General features: G+C 59.4%; 1 protein-coding gene across 1 annotated transcript in view; it reads left to right on the top strand.

The window, feature by feature from the left end:
- The window catches only part of RPS6KA2 (ribosomal protein S6 kinase A2), a 102,217-nt gene extending 90,136 nt beyond the window's left edge, over positions 1 to 12,081 (top strand). Inside the window, exons 16-20 of the mRNA XM_039882289.1 lie at positions 144 to 385; positions 2,914 to 2,990; positions 4,411 to 4,528; positions 7,115 to 7,252; positions 8,950 to 12,081. Coding sequence (XP_039738223.1) covers positions 144 to 385; positions 2,914 to 2,990; positions 4,411 to 4,528; positions 7,115 to 7,252; positions 8,950 to 9,075 — 701 coding nt within the window. The 3' untranslated portion in view covers positions 9,076 to 12,081. The remainder of the gene's footprint in view (positions 1 to 143; positions 386 to 2,913; positions 2,991 to 4,410; positions 4,529 to 7,114; positions 7,253 to 8,949) is intronic.
- Positions 12,082 to 15,787: the final 3,706 nt, after the last annotated feature.

The raw sequence follows: 15,787 nt of genomic DNA, 5'->3' as shown, positions 1-15,787 counted from the left end.
ATCGCTCAGATGCTCATTCACCGTCAGGGGTCCGGGTTTGCACGTCGATGTGAAGGGGAGGAGAAAGCCCCCCTCGGTGTGGCACCGAGGCTGACTTGCTTCCTGTTACGGCACCCGCTCAGAATAAAGGATTCCTAAATAACTCCCACCTCCTGCGTGCGCCCCTTCTCTTTCCTGCTCCACCCTGGGCCCCCAAGTCAAGTGTGTCTGTCCGTCCTCCCAGGTCGTGCATCGGGACCTGAAGCCGAGTAACATACTGTACGTGGATGAGTCCGGGAACCCTGAGTCCATCCGCATCTGTGACTTCGGGTTTGCCAAGCAGCTGCGAGCCGAGAACGGGCTGCTCATGACCCCCTGCTACACGGCGAACTTCGTGGCTCCCGAGGTAAGGGGGCCCCGGGTAGACTGGACGGCAGAGACGTCTCGATCCGGTTCGGCGGTGATGGTAGAGAATAGAAATAGATCAGAAAACAGCCCCTGATCTTGCTCGAACACAGTTATTTTATTTTCCTGTCTGTAGAATGTCTGAAGGTGACTGTCGACCTAAAAATAAAAGGATTTTCAAAGTGAGAGACAACAAGCATTTACGTGTGAGCAGAGGAACAGCTAGTCGGAAGCGCTGATTGAGGCGGGAACCCAGACAGTGTCCGACGAGGGGGCGAAGGCGGGGGGCGCGGGGACAGTGGCACCCGCAGAGGGCGGGCGTTGCTCCTGGTGCAGGAAACACGGCATAGTGACGCCGACTCTCAACAGCGGTTTTAACGTTCAGTCCGGTAGCCACCAGTCCAGTCGTCATGGAAGCTGCTGTCTTGTCACCCTCACTGACTGCCCTTGGGGACGCAAGGAGGTTGCTTTAGGCCCCGTCCGAAGGTGACCCTGCCCTGTCGTAGCCAGAGGCGTGAGGCGTCAGACGCGCAGGGCAGCTCCCCCGGGACGCGGCTCTGGCTCCGTTTATTTATTTTTTACGTGACACTTTGATGTAAAATGGCACCGTGCTGTGGACTGTCTGGTAAAGTCTGCGAATCTGTTAGTTACACCGGGAAGTGGCGCCATCGGAGGGGGGCGCTGTGGGACCCACAGTCTGTGATCCCCAATCCCCCTGCAGCCGCACTGGGGGGTGCCGCAGGTTCGTGGCCGGCCGAGCTGTGGTTCCTGCTTCAGGTTGTTCTCCAGGACAAGAGCAAGCGAGCAGCTACCCACGTCCACCGGGGCCCCGCAGAGTGGGCAGGCGGGAGCCACGCAAGCCCACGTGCCCGCCCTGCCCGTCATCTTGGACATCTCCGAGGATCCGAGAACCCCGGGGTCATTCCATTAGGGTCTGATGTCAACCACAGGTTGATAGAGATGAATCCAGTTTCCTGCTTTTTAGAAAAGCAGCCAAGCCTCAGATGCCGTGAGAGCAGGTCTGGAAGGCAGAGGCTGATGTTGCTGATGGGATTGGGGGGTGGGGCAGGGGGCAGGAGGAAATGGACGTTAGGTTCTGTGCGGGTCCCCCTGGTTGGCGATGAAGCCGTGAGAGGCGTGTACAGCGTGCCCCACGCAGAAGGCACGCTGGCTCCCCGCGGTGGTCTGAGCCGTCTGAGGGGCAGGTGCTGGTCCGTGAGGAGGGTGGCAGGCAGATGCCTGCTGCAGACACGCACGGATCTGCGTCGGGCGTTTTCAGGTCATCCAGACATTCAGACTCTACTGTGACCTCTTCAAAAATAATCTGGTGATAAGCCTCTGCTATTGCTTTGTTTGATCAATGTTAGTATTAATAGTATTGATTTTACTGATTGTACATTACCTTAAACTGCCATTTACAAAGCGCTTCTACCTATTTTTTTCTACTTTTATTCTCTTACACCATATGGAGCGGACGGGGTAGGTACCATCAGCTGCGTTTCACAGACACAAAAACCCCAAACTCCTTATGGTGAAGCGAGACCCCCCAGCCGGTGAGCTAGCCGTGAGGCGAGGGCCGGCAGTTCACCTGCGTGTCCTGGCTGACCACCTCCAGGCTGCAGGCACCGTGCAGCGTCAGGCACTGGGATGGGTAGACGGTCTGGGGCCTTGGGCACAGCGCTCCTGGCCCTCACCAGCGCTGCAGCCGGGGGCCGCGGTGACCCCGACGTGTGTGCTTTCCTTGTTCGGCTCAACTGCAGATGTGTCGGAGGGTGGCCCTCTGCTGAAGCATGTAATCCAGGGACGTGAGAAAATTCTTAATGATTCCTCAAAAAATCTCAGCGTAGATGTAACATGTTCACGGCAGTGTGATCCACAGTAGCTGAGAACTAGAAGCACCCACGGGCCCATGGGCGGCTGAACGGATGAACGAAACGTGGTCCATCCACATGGTGGGACATTATTCAGCCTTAAAAAGGAGGGAAATCCTGTCCCGTGCACCCGCATGAGGACATGACGCGAAGCGAGATAAGCTGGACGGGAAAGGACAAGTGCCGTGTGACTCCACTTATGTGAGATAGCCGGGTGGTCCCCTCCACAGAGACAGGAAGCAGATGGCGGGACCCGGCTGGGGGAGGGGTGGGGAGTTCGTGTGTCCCGGGGACAGCGTTTCAGTTTGGGAGAAAGAAAGAATTCTGGAGACGGTGGCCGAGACGTGAATGCCTTAGTGACGCTGCACCGTGCACTTAGAAATGGCTACGACGGCGATCTCTACGTCCTGCATACTTTACCATGATAAGAAACATCCTTCTGCTTAAAAACTCAGTACTTCCTCTCCGTCTGCCTGTCCTGTCTCCGGCAAGAGCCGCGGTTCCTGTCTGTGGTTTTTGGGGAGCCCCAGTCGGCGCATCAGAGTCAGCTCTGCCCTGATGCAAGGCTGCCCCTGCCCCGTTCCTGCCCTGCTGGGGTCACGGTCCTATCAGAACCGTGTGCTCTGAACTCGAATGTCATCTGCTTTTTCCCTTCCAGGTCCTGAAGCGGCAAGGCTATGACGCCGCATGTGACATCTGGAGTTTGGGGATCCTGTTGTACACCATGCTGGCGGGGTAAGGCAGACCCTCAGGTGTTGGCATTCAGGGGCAATCTTGCACACAAGATGAGGGGCAGGTCCCCAGGGCTGTCCCTCTGGGGCCGGTGGGGGCCTGTCCCCACGGCACAGGTGTGGGCAAACCCTCGACTTCCTCGGCCCCTCTCAGAACGGAAGACCGAGGGCGGGGTTTAGCCCCGTGTCTTTGTTAAAGGTGGCTCCAGAGTCAGGGCGCTGGGACCGCGGAGCTCGGGTCATCCACACAAAGCCCAGGCCCCAGCCCTGGCGCCACACCCTCGCCGCTGCCCCCGCCACTCCAGGTCACGACACCCGCTGCTCAAAATCATCCTCTTGAGCCAAGAGGCAGCCATAGAAGCTTCTCGGTCGAATGGCACCTTGAAGGAGGCAGCCAGTGACGGCTCTGCGACCGGCTCTCGTGCCAGCAGACGTGCATGCACGGGTCACCTGCTGTCGCAGGACGAGGGTGGCGTCTGCTGCCTGGGCCCTGCCCCTCACGAGCCCTGCTCCTGTTGACCTCACTCTGAAGGAAGGTCTAGAATCCTAAGAAACCCTCTGGTTCCTGGTGTTTTTAAGTCCACCAGCTGCTTGAGCGGAGGGGGAAAGGGGCGTGGCGTCTAGATCGCCAGTCCTGCTTAGCGGAGGGACGGCGCGCTCACAAGAACGGACGGGCATGGCCTGCTTTTCCCGTGGCCGTAACGGGGCGTTTCATAATAAATCAGGCGTTGGCGTCCACCGTGGACGGAGAGCAGCGCGTGGCGTTTCCTGATGTCACACTGCTGAGTTCTTCACGATTCTTCTGCTGCTCATTCTGCTGCACGTTAGACAAAGGTCACGGACTTCGCACTAAAGAAAGTGCTGCTAGACGCACGTGTCACTCCGCTCCTGGGGCAGCAGATGCTGACGAGCCCCGCTTTATGCCAGGGGGCGACGGCATAGACACCCTCCCCCACGTGCGAGGGACAGCGGCTGCCCGCCCTGTGCGTGCGCCAGTGTGTATCACTGCCGAGGTCCCCGTGAGCACGTCATCCAGCTACCCATTCACACGTCCATTTTGCAGTGGAAGCTCAAAAAATTAATTAGGCCGTCGGTCATAGGTCAGCCAGGGTCTCAGACTCCGCCTGTCAGCTCTCACCCAGGTGTGACGCTGCTTCCATAGAAACCACAGCACCAGGCCACCCACTGCGCGCACAGTCACCAGGGAGGCGGGGAGCGGTCCCTTCACTTGCCCTGTCGACCCCCAGCATTGGCCACGTTGGGAAAATAAATTAAGAAATAAATTGTTTTTCCATGAGTCCTGGATTTGGAGCATAATGGGAAGGAAAAAGCTGCTTTTAACAACAAAGAGGCGACACCCCGTTGTGAGCTTGGATTTAGATTATGAAGTGGAAGCTCATGACCGCGAACCTCTCCTCACGCAGATTCACCCCGTTTGCGAACGGGCCAGACGACACCCCCGAGGAGATCCTGGCGCGGGTCGGCAGCGGGGAGTACGCCCTCTCCGGCGGGAACTGGGACTCCATATCCGACGCGGCAAAGGTGAGCTCGGGCCCGGCGCCCTCGCCAGGGGTGGGGCCCGGAGCCCTCTGTGACAGGGCCAAGGACGCCTTTCATGGGGACAGTAGAGATGTTTTATCGCATAGATTTCGTTAAAGCTGCTCAGCTAAAAAAAAATTTCTGGCAAAAATATTTGATGGTACAGTCTTGATGTGTCAGGGTTCTCCGGAGAAACAGCCGGCAGAATGCCTGCGCGTACGTTATAAAGAGACAAGGACAGATTCATGTTTGAGAAACTGGCTTACGTGATTGTGGAGGCCGGACACTCAGGACAGCAGATGTCGCCGCTGGAGTCCAGAGGCTGTCTGCTGTCAGAAGTCTCTCTGCCTCGGCGACCCAGGGTATTCATTCGTAAAGCCTTCGCCTGCTCGGACGAGGCCCACCCACAGCATGCAGGGTCATCAGCTTTACTCAGAGTCGACCGATTTAAATGTCAGTCTCATCTAAGAAACACCTCACAGAAACGTCTGGACTGGTGTTTGACCAAACGCTGGGTACCAGGGCTGGGCCATGACATGTGAAATCACTCTCAAGCTGCCAGTGATGCTACAGAGTGAGCTCCCTGAATGACCACAGACCGACCAGGTGGAGCCTGGTGCCGAGGAGCATTTCTCTTAGGACACTCTGCATCTGTGCTGCTCCGCAGCAGTGGCCGGCCTCGTTCGTTCCGTCCATCGGACTTGATCTTTTTTAGTTGACATCATCAAACTTCTCTTTAATCAAAGAGTATGTTAGGCCCCCAGCGCTAGTGAGAAGCAGCGTCAAGTCTATTTCCTGGGTGACTGTGAAGGGACTAGAGAGGCATAGATGGTCTGGAGGCCCGATTCCAGCCCTGCCCCCGCCGTCGGTGTCCACCCTCCTCCACGGAGGGCGCGGGGGCCCGCGGGGCTGATGGCGGAGGAGGCGGAGGAGGACACGGTAGAGTGATGGCAGAGGGGATGACGGAGGGGATGCTGAGGAAGATGGTGGAGGAGATGGCGGGGGTCATGGAGGTCATGGAGGTCATGGAGAGGTCATGGAGGTCATGGAGGAGGCAATGGCAGAGGGGTGATAGCTGCATTTAGTGAGCACTTCCCATGTGTCAGGCCCTGACATTCCCAGTGCTCCCTCCCATCCGCTGTCTGAGATGGGCGTAGGAATCCTCAGTTCTGGTTCCTGCCGTAGAGCCGCAGACCCGGACTTGGGTGCCGATGGTTTCTTTGGCAGGAGTTGGGGGCAGGCAGTCAGGACAGGAGTGAACTCATGTACTGAACACAACACCGACATCACAGGTGCAGGCAGAGGGCCTGACGGTTCCCCAGGACCTTGCACAGTCCTTCCTGCTCCGTCACGGCCACGTCCTCCCCTCCCGCTGTCCCTGGTGCCTTTCCCCAACCCCGTGCTCGCAAACGACGAAGCCTCCAGGCCCCAGCAGCAGCCGACGCCCGCGGATCCATGTGTTTTCACTTCGTCTGCATCCTGCACATGTCAAACACATTGCTTCACTGTACGATCGTGAGCAAGTCCACATAGGTCTCTGCCTTCATTTTCACTCCTGGAAACGAAATGTCCAGAGGGCCTTTGTCTCAAGGAGTTGCCGAGATTCACGTTAGTACGTGTTAGCAGGCGTTGGATTTCTTGGTGGAAAGTGGGTGCTGATGGAGTGCGTGGCGCTGCTTCGCGGTGGTTATGACCGGAGTTGTGCGGAGCGCTTCGGCTTCCCCGCACGCACGTACGCCGATGGGCTGTTTTCACTTCGAGGCGTGTGGGGACGCCGCGGAGCGGGCTGTCACCCTCGGTCTTTCCTGGGCACCAGGTCAGTCCCTGCGGGTGTCAGCGCCTCATCTACAAAACAGAGTAAGCCACCCTCTTTCCCCCATGGACGGTCCTGGGGGCTCAGAGAAACAGGTGCGTCAGCGAGTGAAGGCAGCCTCAGGAACACTGCGCAGGTGCAAATGACGGTCGTGGTGGTGGGCGTGCGTCCACGCGGGTGCTCACGTGCACATGGACCACAGCACGCGATTAACGTGAGACTCTGTGTTTAACCACTTTTAGGAGTTTTTATTATTTCTTTACAATCGCATAGGAAAATCACGTCTGTTGGACAGGAGCCCATCAGACACGTGCGATGGCTACAGATTCTCAATTCCATGGTCGGTGATTATTTGTGGCAAATGTCCGTGCCTAATTCTGATAACAGTGTAACTGCGTGCATTGTCACGCGTTGGTGTCTATCCGTAGATTATTCATTATTTCACTTTCTCCCTTTGGAGGGAGACCGCGTTTCATAAAATAGTCTTTCGTTAGGTCATGTGCACCATTTAACATCTCGTTCGAGTTCTCTGTAGACGTCAAATCTTTAACACAAAGTAAACCTGGGGTGAACCACTAAGTTGGTGATGGTTAAAACTTAGAAACCGTCACATACTTAAAACCTGAAAAGTAAACATTTGACCCCTGAAATGCAAAGAATCACTCTGTGAACAGTGGACGAGTTTTGCCGGAAGAGAGAGAGGAACTTTGCTAGGGAGGCTCCGTGAAAGGCACTGATCACGCGCCTTCCTCCCCGCCTCTGACCTTCTCTGACAGGACGTGGTGTCCAAAATGCTCCACGTGGACCCCCACCAGCGCCTGACGGCCGTGCAGGTCCTGAAACACCCGTGGATTGTGAACAGAGAGTGCCTGTCCCAAAACCAGCTCAGCAGACAGGACGTCCACCTGGTGAAGGTACCCACAGGTGTAATGGGAGCAGAGCGGTGGGGGTGGGAGCCCAGACGAGCGTGCGCTTAGCCCTGAGGTCACAGCGTGTGTGAAGAAGTTACCGCTACACGTTTCGTCACATGTGTGTGCAGTCACGCAAAGCTGAATGAGCTGCAGCTTCTGTCAATGTTGCTAACAGCATGAGAGAGAGTGTGCGTGAGTGTGAGTGAGTGACAGGGAGACAGACAGACAGACTGGGAGGAGAGAGAGGCGGAGGGGGCAGTCTCGTGGCTGTGCCAACTCCAAGTCCCAAAGCCCTCGATTCTGGCCCAGAGGGCTGCAGGCTTCTCTCTAGCTGCCCAGACAGTAGGTACCTCAGGCTTTTGGAGCCGAGTGTGCATCATGGATTCAGCATCACCAACGTAGCATGGGGCACCCTGGACAACAGCCCCGCGGGGGTGGCTGCGCATCAGTAAGACTCTGCTCACAAAGCAGGGCGCTGGGCCGGGCAGCCCTGTGGACGGTGACCCTGTGTGATACCCCTGCTCCCTGCCTTAATCTTCCTCGTCGGCTTTCCCCGCAAAGCAGAACAGAATTGGGCTCTGCCTCTTAGATGAGTGTGTGCCGAGACCGGGGGCCGTGGGTGGAGCGCAGGTCGGGGACGCCGGCCCTCGGCAGGAGTGTCTCACCCCAGGACCGGCGGTGGCCACTCATTTTGTCCGTGTGTTACCGGAGACTCTTGCCAAGGACGCTCCCCAACCTCTTGATGCAACTGCCGTCTCTGAGTCACTGCAGTCATTGTCCTAGAACGTGCCCAGCAAGGCCGTGGCTTCCGGTTGTCCGTCATGCACCCTCCGATGGCAATCCAGATGGACTGACGGCCATCGGAGGTGGGGGGTCCACACTGCAGAGCGAGCGGGCTCTGCCTCCCGTGCTAGGCGGTGGCCCCTGGTGCTGCGGGGAGGCCTGAGGCCAGAGCACTGCCCGTCCCAGGCCCAGCCCGCAGCTGTTGGAGATGCAGCCACAGAGGGCGTACTCCAGACCCCTCGTCCTGCACAGCGTGTCCAGCGGCCTCGCCCACCTCTTGGCTTGTGATTTTAATCCGTTCCCACGGCCCCCGAGCCCCTAGAACGACGCTCAAAAGCACAGCGTAAAGCGCGCCCAGGTTCAGTCGGCAGGTGACCCACCTCAGGGCAGCGTTCGTCTCGCGGTGGCCCTGGACTTGGGGGCTGCCCAGCCTGCGGGGCTGGGAGATGCCAGCGGTCCAGGCAAGACGACCCCCAGCGCTCGAGCTGCTCCGGGACTGAGGCTGAGCTCCCAGTCGGCCAAGCAGAGGCGGCTGGGCTGTGGCCAGGCATGAGTGGGGGCCCTCAGGCCCAGCAGGCCCAGCGCAGACCCGGCACCCCGCCAGAAGTGGGGGGTCGTTGACCTCAGGCCGGGGCCCTGTGTGAGTCTGAAGCATTTACCCCACGTCACAAGTGCAGGTCACGGCTGGCGTGGGGTGGTGGGTGGACAGTGTAAGACGTCGTCGCTGTTATTTGTGGGGCCCCATGTGCCGGGCTCGGCCCTGAGCTCACTGCCCTCGGTGCCCCAGTGTCCTGCAGGGGCCTCACCTGCCACCGTACCTGGGGACAGCAAGGCCCAGCGAAGCCTGGGCCTGTGGGCCCCGGCAGGAGGGTTGGCACGCGGTCACGCAGCCCTCTCCACGTCTCCTTGTCTTGCAGGGTGCGATGGCCGCCACCTACTTCGCTCTGAACAGAACCCCTCGGGCTCCGCGGCTGGAGCCGGTGCTGTCGTCCAGCCTGGCCCAGCGCAGGGGCATGAAGCGACTCACGTCCACGAGGCTGTAGCGGCTGCAGGACCGGCCACGGCCTTGGCCCATGGGCGCCAGCCTGACGGCCAGTCACGGTGTCGCTGCAGTGACCACGGGCGCCCGCGTGCCGTCCGCGTGTTCCCGTTCGGCAGGGAGGAAACGCACGGCGACCTCCCCACGCCTCGCTCTGCCAGCCTCGCCACCTCCTTCCCCAGCAAAGCCGGCCAGACCCCGACCACCGCCAGCTGCCACCCGGCTGCCTCTGGCTTCCCTCTGACTCGGCGGGCCCTCCACCTCCCTGGCTGCTGTCACACGGAGGGCCTCTCCCGCTGTCAGACAGTCCCTTGGCGAGCTTTCCGCCCGTGCGTCCCAGCTGTCACGTGAGAGGCTGCATCAAGCAGTTCGCCGTGAGCCTCCTGGGAGGGGCCGGCTTCATGGTCCCACGCAGCAGCGGCTGACGGACTGGAGGGCACGTGCACCAGGGGCAGACGCCGGTCCCCTCAGATGACCCAAAGAGCCTCGTCCCGTTGCCCCCGCGTTTCTGGCTGAGTTGCTCGGTGCCGTGTCCTGTGTCACGGCTCTGAACGGGAGGAGCCCCCGAACTAGCCGGCGGCGTCCTACATCTCACAAGAATCGTGTGTCCTCAGGAGGGGCCAGCAGAGGCCTGTGTCACCTGGCCCTCGCCCCCAGGGCCTGCTTTCCACCCCCCGGCCCCCGATCCAGATGCCTCCCGGGGCGTGCTTGCTCTCAGTGCTCTACCCCCGGCCCCCGCAGAGCCCTCGGCCCTGAGCTCGTCGCCTCCCCCATGTCCTCAGCCCCACTGGAGGTCGGAGGCGGGGACGCGGGGCCACTGCCCACCGCCCGGGGCCTGGGCAGCTGAGATCTGGACGCGCTCGGCGGGAGGCGTGCCGTGTGGTTTGTGCTTCTGTTGCACGATCTGTCCTCGCCCGTGTTTCAGTGATAGCCAGTGTCCCCTGGGGTGTGCACACAGGCGGTTGTGCGCAGTCAGCCCGCGTGCTCGCCTTTGTCACAGGAAACTGGCAGGCTCAGCCCCGCTGCCCAGGCCTGTGTGGAAGAGCGCGCGTGACCTTCAGCCGCCTCCCAGCGCCTCCCAGGCTGACGGGACGTGCGCCCGCCGCTCCGCCTGTCCCTCTGCGTGCGGGCGAGCCGCGGGAGCAGCCGCTGGCCGTAGCCTGGTGTCCACTGAGGAGACGATAGTTTATCGTTTATTGTGTCCATCTCAACTCACCCTAGTGCTCAGCATATACACACACACGTGCGCACACGCATGTGCACGCACATGCATGAACACACACGTGCATGTACAGGCCCACACATACACGCTCACACTCGCACAGATGCGCACCTGCACACGCGCATGCGCACGCACATGCATACACATCCATATGCACGTGCACGCATGCAAGTGTGCGCGCACACGCTCCACATTCTGAAAAATCACTCCTTCGCTTGGTCTGTTGTTTTTGGACCTTAAAATACAAACTCAGATCATGAGCTTTCGTTATTCCATGAGGCGTTTTTTCTCAGAAACACAGGAAACAAAGGGGGACAAGTCCATGGGCATTTCCCACAAAGCCCTGCGAGGCATTTCTCGCACTTTCTCAGTAGAAGACACTTTCTCCGGCTCAGATGACTTCCACTCGCAATAGTTTATCTGAGGCGTGAGCTATGTCACCACTGTCAGACCCCTGGGATGGACGGGAGGGCCCGCAGGGGGCAGGCCTTGCCCTCCGAGAAATCGACCAAAGTCGTCACGTCCCGTGCCAGCTGCATGGGCAGCTGCGCGGGCCTCGGCCTGGCTGCTTGGCCAGCTCAGGGTCCCCGAGTTCCGAGGGCGGGGACGAGAGCCCAGAGGACCGAGCAGGTTTGGCGAGGAGAGCGGCCGGCGGCCGTGCCCCCCGTGTGGCCGTTGCCACCCAGCTCCCGTTCTCAGCTCTCAGGGGTGCAGAGGGTCCCCGAGGCTCGCATGGCCCAGACTGTCCCCTCGGGGCGGGAGCCACGTGGCCAGAGGCACCGCCGCGCTCGCCTGCCCGGCTGGCCCCGCTCTACTTGAACGTCTGTGAAATTCCTCCGCTTCTCGCCGTGCCTGCTGCAGCGGCACTTGAAGGCGCTCTGCAGAAAGCCGGCCCGGAGGAGCCGCGACGCCACACTGGGACCCGGACGGCGGCCGGCCGCGGGCGAGCCGCAGGTGGCCGCGCCGCCGGAGTGCGTGGGGGCGCCGCGGCCATTCACGGCCCACGGGCGCCTCGCTTAGCCAGGGTTCCTGGGGTCTGCGCAAATGACAGGAAGTCTGGTGGCTGCCCTGCCCACACGCGGGGGCACGCCCTCAGGCCCCAGATGTGAGGCGGCCTCACTCACAGTGCCCATTGATGTGTCACCCACACCCCCCGCCTCGCCGTCTCCCTGCTTGAGAGACACACCTGACTCGCCCCGCCTGCGTGAGCGTGTTCACAGAAGCGCCCCAAGTCACACTGGGCAAGAGCGAGACATCACTTCGGTCCCAGGAGTAGGTTGTCCGTGGTTTAAACTGGCTCTGTATGCTGATGCTGGACAGTTGCCCGGCCTTCTGGGTGGTGGCCGCCCTCAGCATCGGCCAGCATTGTCCCTTAAAGCCAGCGGGACCACAGCTGTGCTTCCTGGTCCCCTCCAGTGCAGATGCTCAGGTGTGCACTTTGTTTCTTTTATAGGGGTCTCCTTACCCCCCTCCCCCCAACTCACAAAGACCCTAGAATGGAAAAGGGGCCGCATGGTGAGGGAAGGACAGAGGTGACTCCAGGTGGCCTCGCAGAGCTCAGGCGTTCGCACGGCAGGAGCCCGGCCTCGCCGGACACGCGCGGTCCCGCCCGGCCCCCGGCCCCCGACTCCGACTCAGCACTCTGCCCACAGTGGCCGAGGTGCTGGCCGGTCTCACGTTTGCTTCCTGCTCTGTGTTGAGGCGAGCGGTCACTGTACAGATATTTATTACGCTTTCCAGACTTTCTGAATAGATTTTTTAAATAAACAAGGGTTTTATGAAGCGTGATATTTTTCTAGTGTACCAATAACCTTTGGACTTTCTGTGTCGTCACTGATAACAGCCTGCAGACCAGCCCCGTACACCTTGTCCTTGGGCTGCTGCCAGCCCCTGGTGCCACCAGATGGCATCTTCATGGAAGAGGCAGGCAGCATCGCCACCCACTCCAGCCAAGAGCCGTGTGTGTGTGTGTGCATACGTGTGTGTGCATGCATGCACTGTGTTCGTATGCATGTATGTGTACATGCATGTGTACATTGTGTTCGTGGACATGCATGTGTACATGTGTGTGCGTGTGTTTGTACATGTGCATGCGTGTGCACGCACTCTGTGCGGAGCCCGGCTGGACGATGGGACAGGGTAGGGGCACGGCCGCTGGCAGGAAACTGTGGACGGTCATGTCGGGACGGAAGCAGGTGGGCCAGGGTGGTGGTTGGGGACCGCGCTGCTGCCACCTACCCCACATGCCCGCCATCCTTTCTTTATACAGAAATGAAACGAGAGCCTACGCAGCTGGTCTTCAGCTCTCCAACCTGATTTCTCCTCCCTTTCGGTCGCTTCCTAACGTGCTGTGGCAGCAGGTGACACACATTCTGCCACCATCTTCCCGGTGCTGCCCCGGCAAAGCGAGGGCCTCACCCTGAAGCCCCACGGTGCGCGCAGGAGCATCGGAACTGGGGCCGTGCCAGGGCCGTGAGTCACCCCACTATGTCCGGTCAACTCATTAGCCTCCTCGTGTAACCTGACACACTCGCAGTTTCCGGGGCAGGAGGTGACATCCATTCTGTTGAGCCCACCGCATCCAGCTGAGCGTAGATCTGCGTACAGTGTTGGGCCTGTGTGGGCTTTTCCGTTCAGGGAAGACGAGGCCAAGGACTGTGCCGTGTCTGAGGCTTTGCCATCCTCAGGCTAACGGGCATGCCTGCCCCTGACCCCTGGAAGCCCAACGGGACCTGAGACCCGGGGCCAAGCCCACACCACAGACAGCCTGGGCCCGTGTATGTAGTGATTTTCCTCACCCCCCAAGCCTCAGGGTGACAGAGGGGCCCAGGGAGCATATGCACAGACAGTGGGCTATGTCACAGCGGGGCACCCGATTTACTAAGGCCCATTCATTTAGGGCTGCCCTTAGCCCTTAGAGGGGACACAGCGTGTATCTTCCATGGCCATGTGCTGTGCAAATGTCCTCAAGCAGGTGCAAAAAAGCGAGACCCGTGGGATTTGCCTCCCAACAACAAGCTACTGTGTTTTGTACCCGCTGTCCCCAAATGTTGAAGTGAGTGTCATCCGAGAGACCCCCGACAGACCAGGGAGAGGAGGCGGCCGGGCCTGGGCTGCTGTCTGTGTCACGTGGGGACATCCAGCTAGCTCTCGGTCGCACGCGTGTCCAGGATGGAAATGTTTGTCTTTTGTGGGACTTCAGTTTGTCAGGTTGATCGCATAGCCCCTTTCCATTCACAAAGAAATCAGAAAAGATGAGGCCTGTCAGGGCGGAGCACGTCCTGGGGAATGGTGGGAGGCAGGGGTGGGCGACGCGCTCGGGGCAGAGGAGGCTCCACCGAGGACAGACCGGAGGAGCTGGCTGCGAGGGGCCTGCCGGGCAGGCAGGGGGCGCGGGCAGGGCAGGGAGAGGCTTTTTTAAAAGTCCATTTGAAGACTTGTTATGGAAAGTTCCAGCACAGCAGACTGAAAAAGAGCTTATGGGGTCCATTACTATTTTTGCTGCATTTATGTAAATAATCAGGCCACGCCACATGAGATAAAACTTACTTTACAAGTGAGTGGACAGTGACACTTGGGGAAGTTTACAGGTGGGAACGACGGGGAGCAGAGTCTGCCACCCCTTGGGCATAAGGCTCGTCCTGAGCTGGTTATTTTTAAGTAACAGCAGACAGAGGAGAAGCTCCGAAAACGGTAGACGTAACCTTTTCTAAGGGACATTTAGGTTTCCAGGGGGACTCGCTGTTGGTGTGTCTCCCTCACTGTACCAGGAAGAGAAGGGTGACTCTAAATCGCAAGACTCTCGCCAGTGGCGAGGACACTGACTTCCATCCGCATGACGACTCTGCCCTGGTCACTGTGCCTTGCTTGCTGGCCACGTCCCGTCTGGTGTCCCCTCTGCCATGCCGTCTTTTGTCTTTGGCTGAAGATGGTATTGCCGGTGGTGACATGGGCTACCTCGGGAGCTTCACCCCGTGTTCCCGGGTCTCCCCCGTGTGTGCAGGGAGTTCACGTGCTGCTAAACCTCAGATCGTTCCTGAGGTTCACGTTAACGTCTCATTTCAGGGCATCTTGGCCGAGAACCCGGAGGGTGGGGAAATCATGTTTCCTCTTCGACAGCAGCAAAGCTTGACCTAAGCTGCTGCAGAGCGATCGGCCGCCCCAGGTCGCACAGACGCACACGCTCTGCGCAGAGTATTCACGTTTTCCGTGGGCTTCTAAGGTGCAGCCCCAAACCACACCGACCCCCACGTCATACACAGGACTCACACTGCATACCTTCCTGAAATCCAGAATATTCTGAATTCTGAAATACACAGGGTCCCGAGATTCTTGGATAAGGGGCTACAGACCGTGTCGACTTACTCGCACATGCGCTTGAAACGCCCTTCCGTTTCCACTCGCCTCTTCCACGGGCACTGGAGGTCGGAAGACAGATCCCGAACTCTCACGGTTGTGGAAATGGTGTTTAGAAATCATTTGAGTACCAGCATTTACTTTAAGCAAAGCAGATGACCCTCCATGTCATGGTGGGCCTCGTCTAATCAGGCGCCAGCCTTGCGAGCAAAGGCTGAGGTTTCTGAAGAAGGAATTCTCAAGACTGCACAGCTCTTACCTGAGTATCCAGCCTGCTGGCACAATGTTAGGAAGGTAGGTGGATAGACCGACAGATAATAGATGGACGATAGAATAACTAATAGGTACAGGGATCTAAAATGATAGAGATGGTAGAAAGGTAGATCCATGGATTCCGTTCCGCTGGAGAACTCTAATACAGTGAGACCGTTTACCTTGCGGAAAAGGCAACCGGGCCGTCCTCGGGGCCTGATGCAGTCAGGGCCGTCGTCTGTGCCACCCGACGCACACCCAGGGTGCAGTGGGGCCCGAGGCCACACTCACTTGCGAAGGGCCTCAGACCACTTCAGCTACAACCCCTTTCCATCCAGTATCCCCTGCTCAGCTACTAGGTGCCGAGTGTTGCAGGTTTGAACACAGTTTTTGTCCCGAGTGTTCCGTCCCGTTATTGGCGAGCGGACCAAGTCCTCCCCATCCTTTTCATTCGGCTCAGGCCGGCTGCTCCCCACACAGCCCGGCCCCCCAGCCTGGGACAGCCCTGCGGCAGGAATCCAATCGTCCCTCATCTCAGCTGCAGCGAGGCGCCGGGCACGATGCCTTGTGACTAAATGGACAGATACGTTCTGGGCTGGACCGGCGCGTTCCGCCTTCAGCCAACAAACACTACGCTGTGGCCACGTGCCATGCTGAGTGGGGCTTTGGTGTCCTCGTGGGGGTGAGATGGCCTTGTTGACGGTGGCACGTTGACCACATAATTCACGTCTTCCCAAGACCTCACCGCTTCCTGTGGAAAGTGCTCTCTGCCTGTTTGCACTTGTCACAGCCCGCCACCGGAGGGCGGGAGCCGGCTCCGGAGGGAGGCGCGCTGGGCAGCTGCGGATGCAGAAGGCGGCGCTCCCCCCCTCGCCCCTCCCTCCCG

This window comes from Pteropus medius, unplaced genomic scaffold (assembly GCF_902729225.1).
Source record: "Pteropus medius unplaced genomic scaffold, Ma_sr-lr_union100, whole genome shotgun sequence".
NCBI lineage: Eukaryota > Metazoa > Chordata > Mammalia > Chiroptera > Pteropodidae > Pteropus > Pteropus medius.
This window is presented reverse-complemented; position numbering and strand designations above follow the sequence as displayed.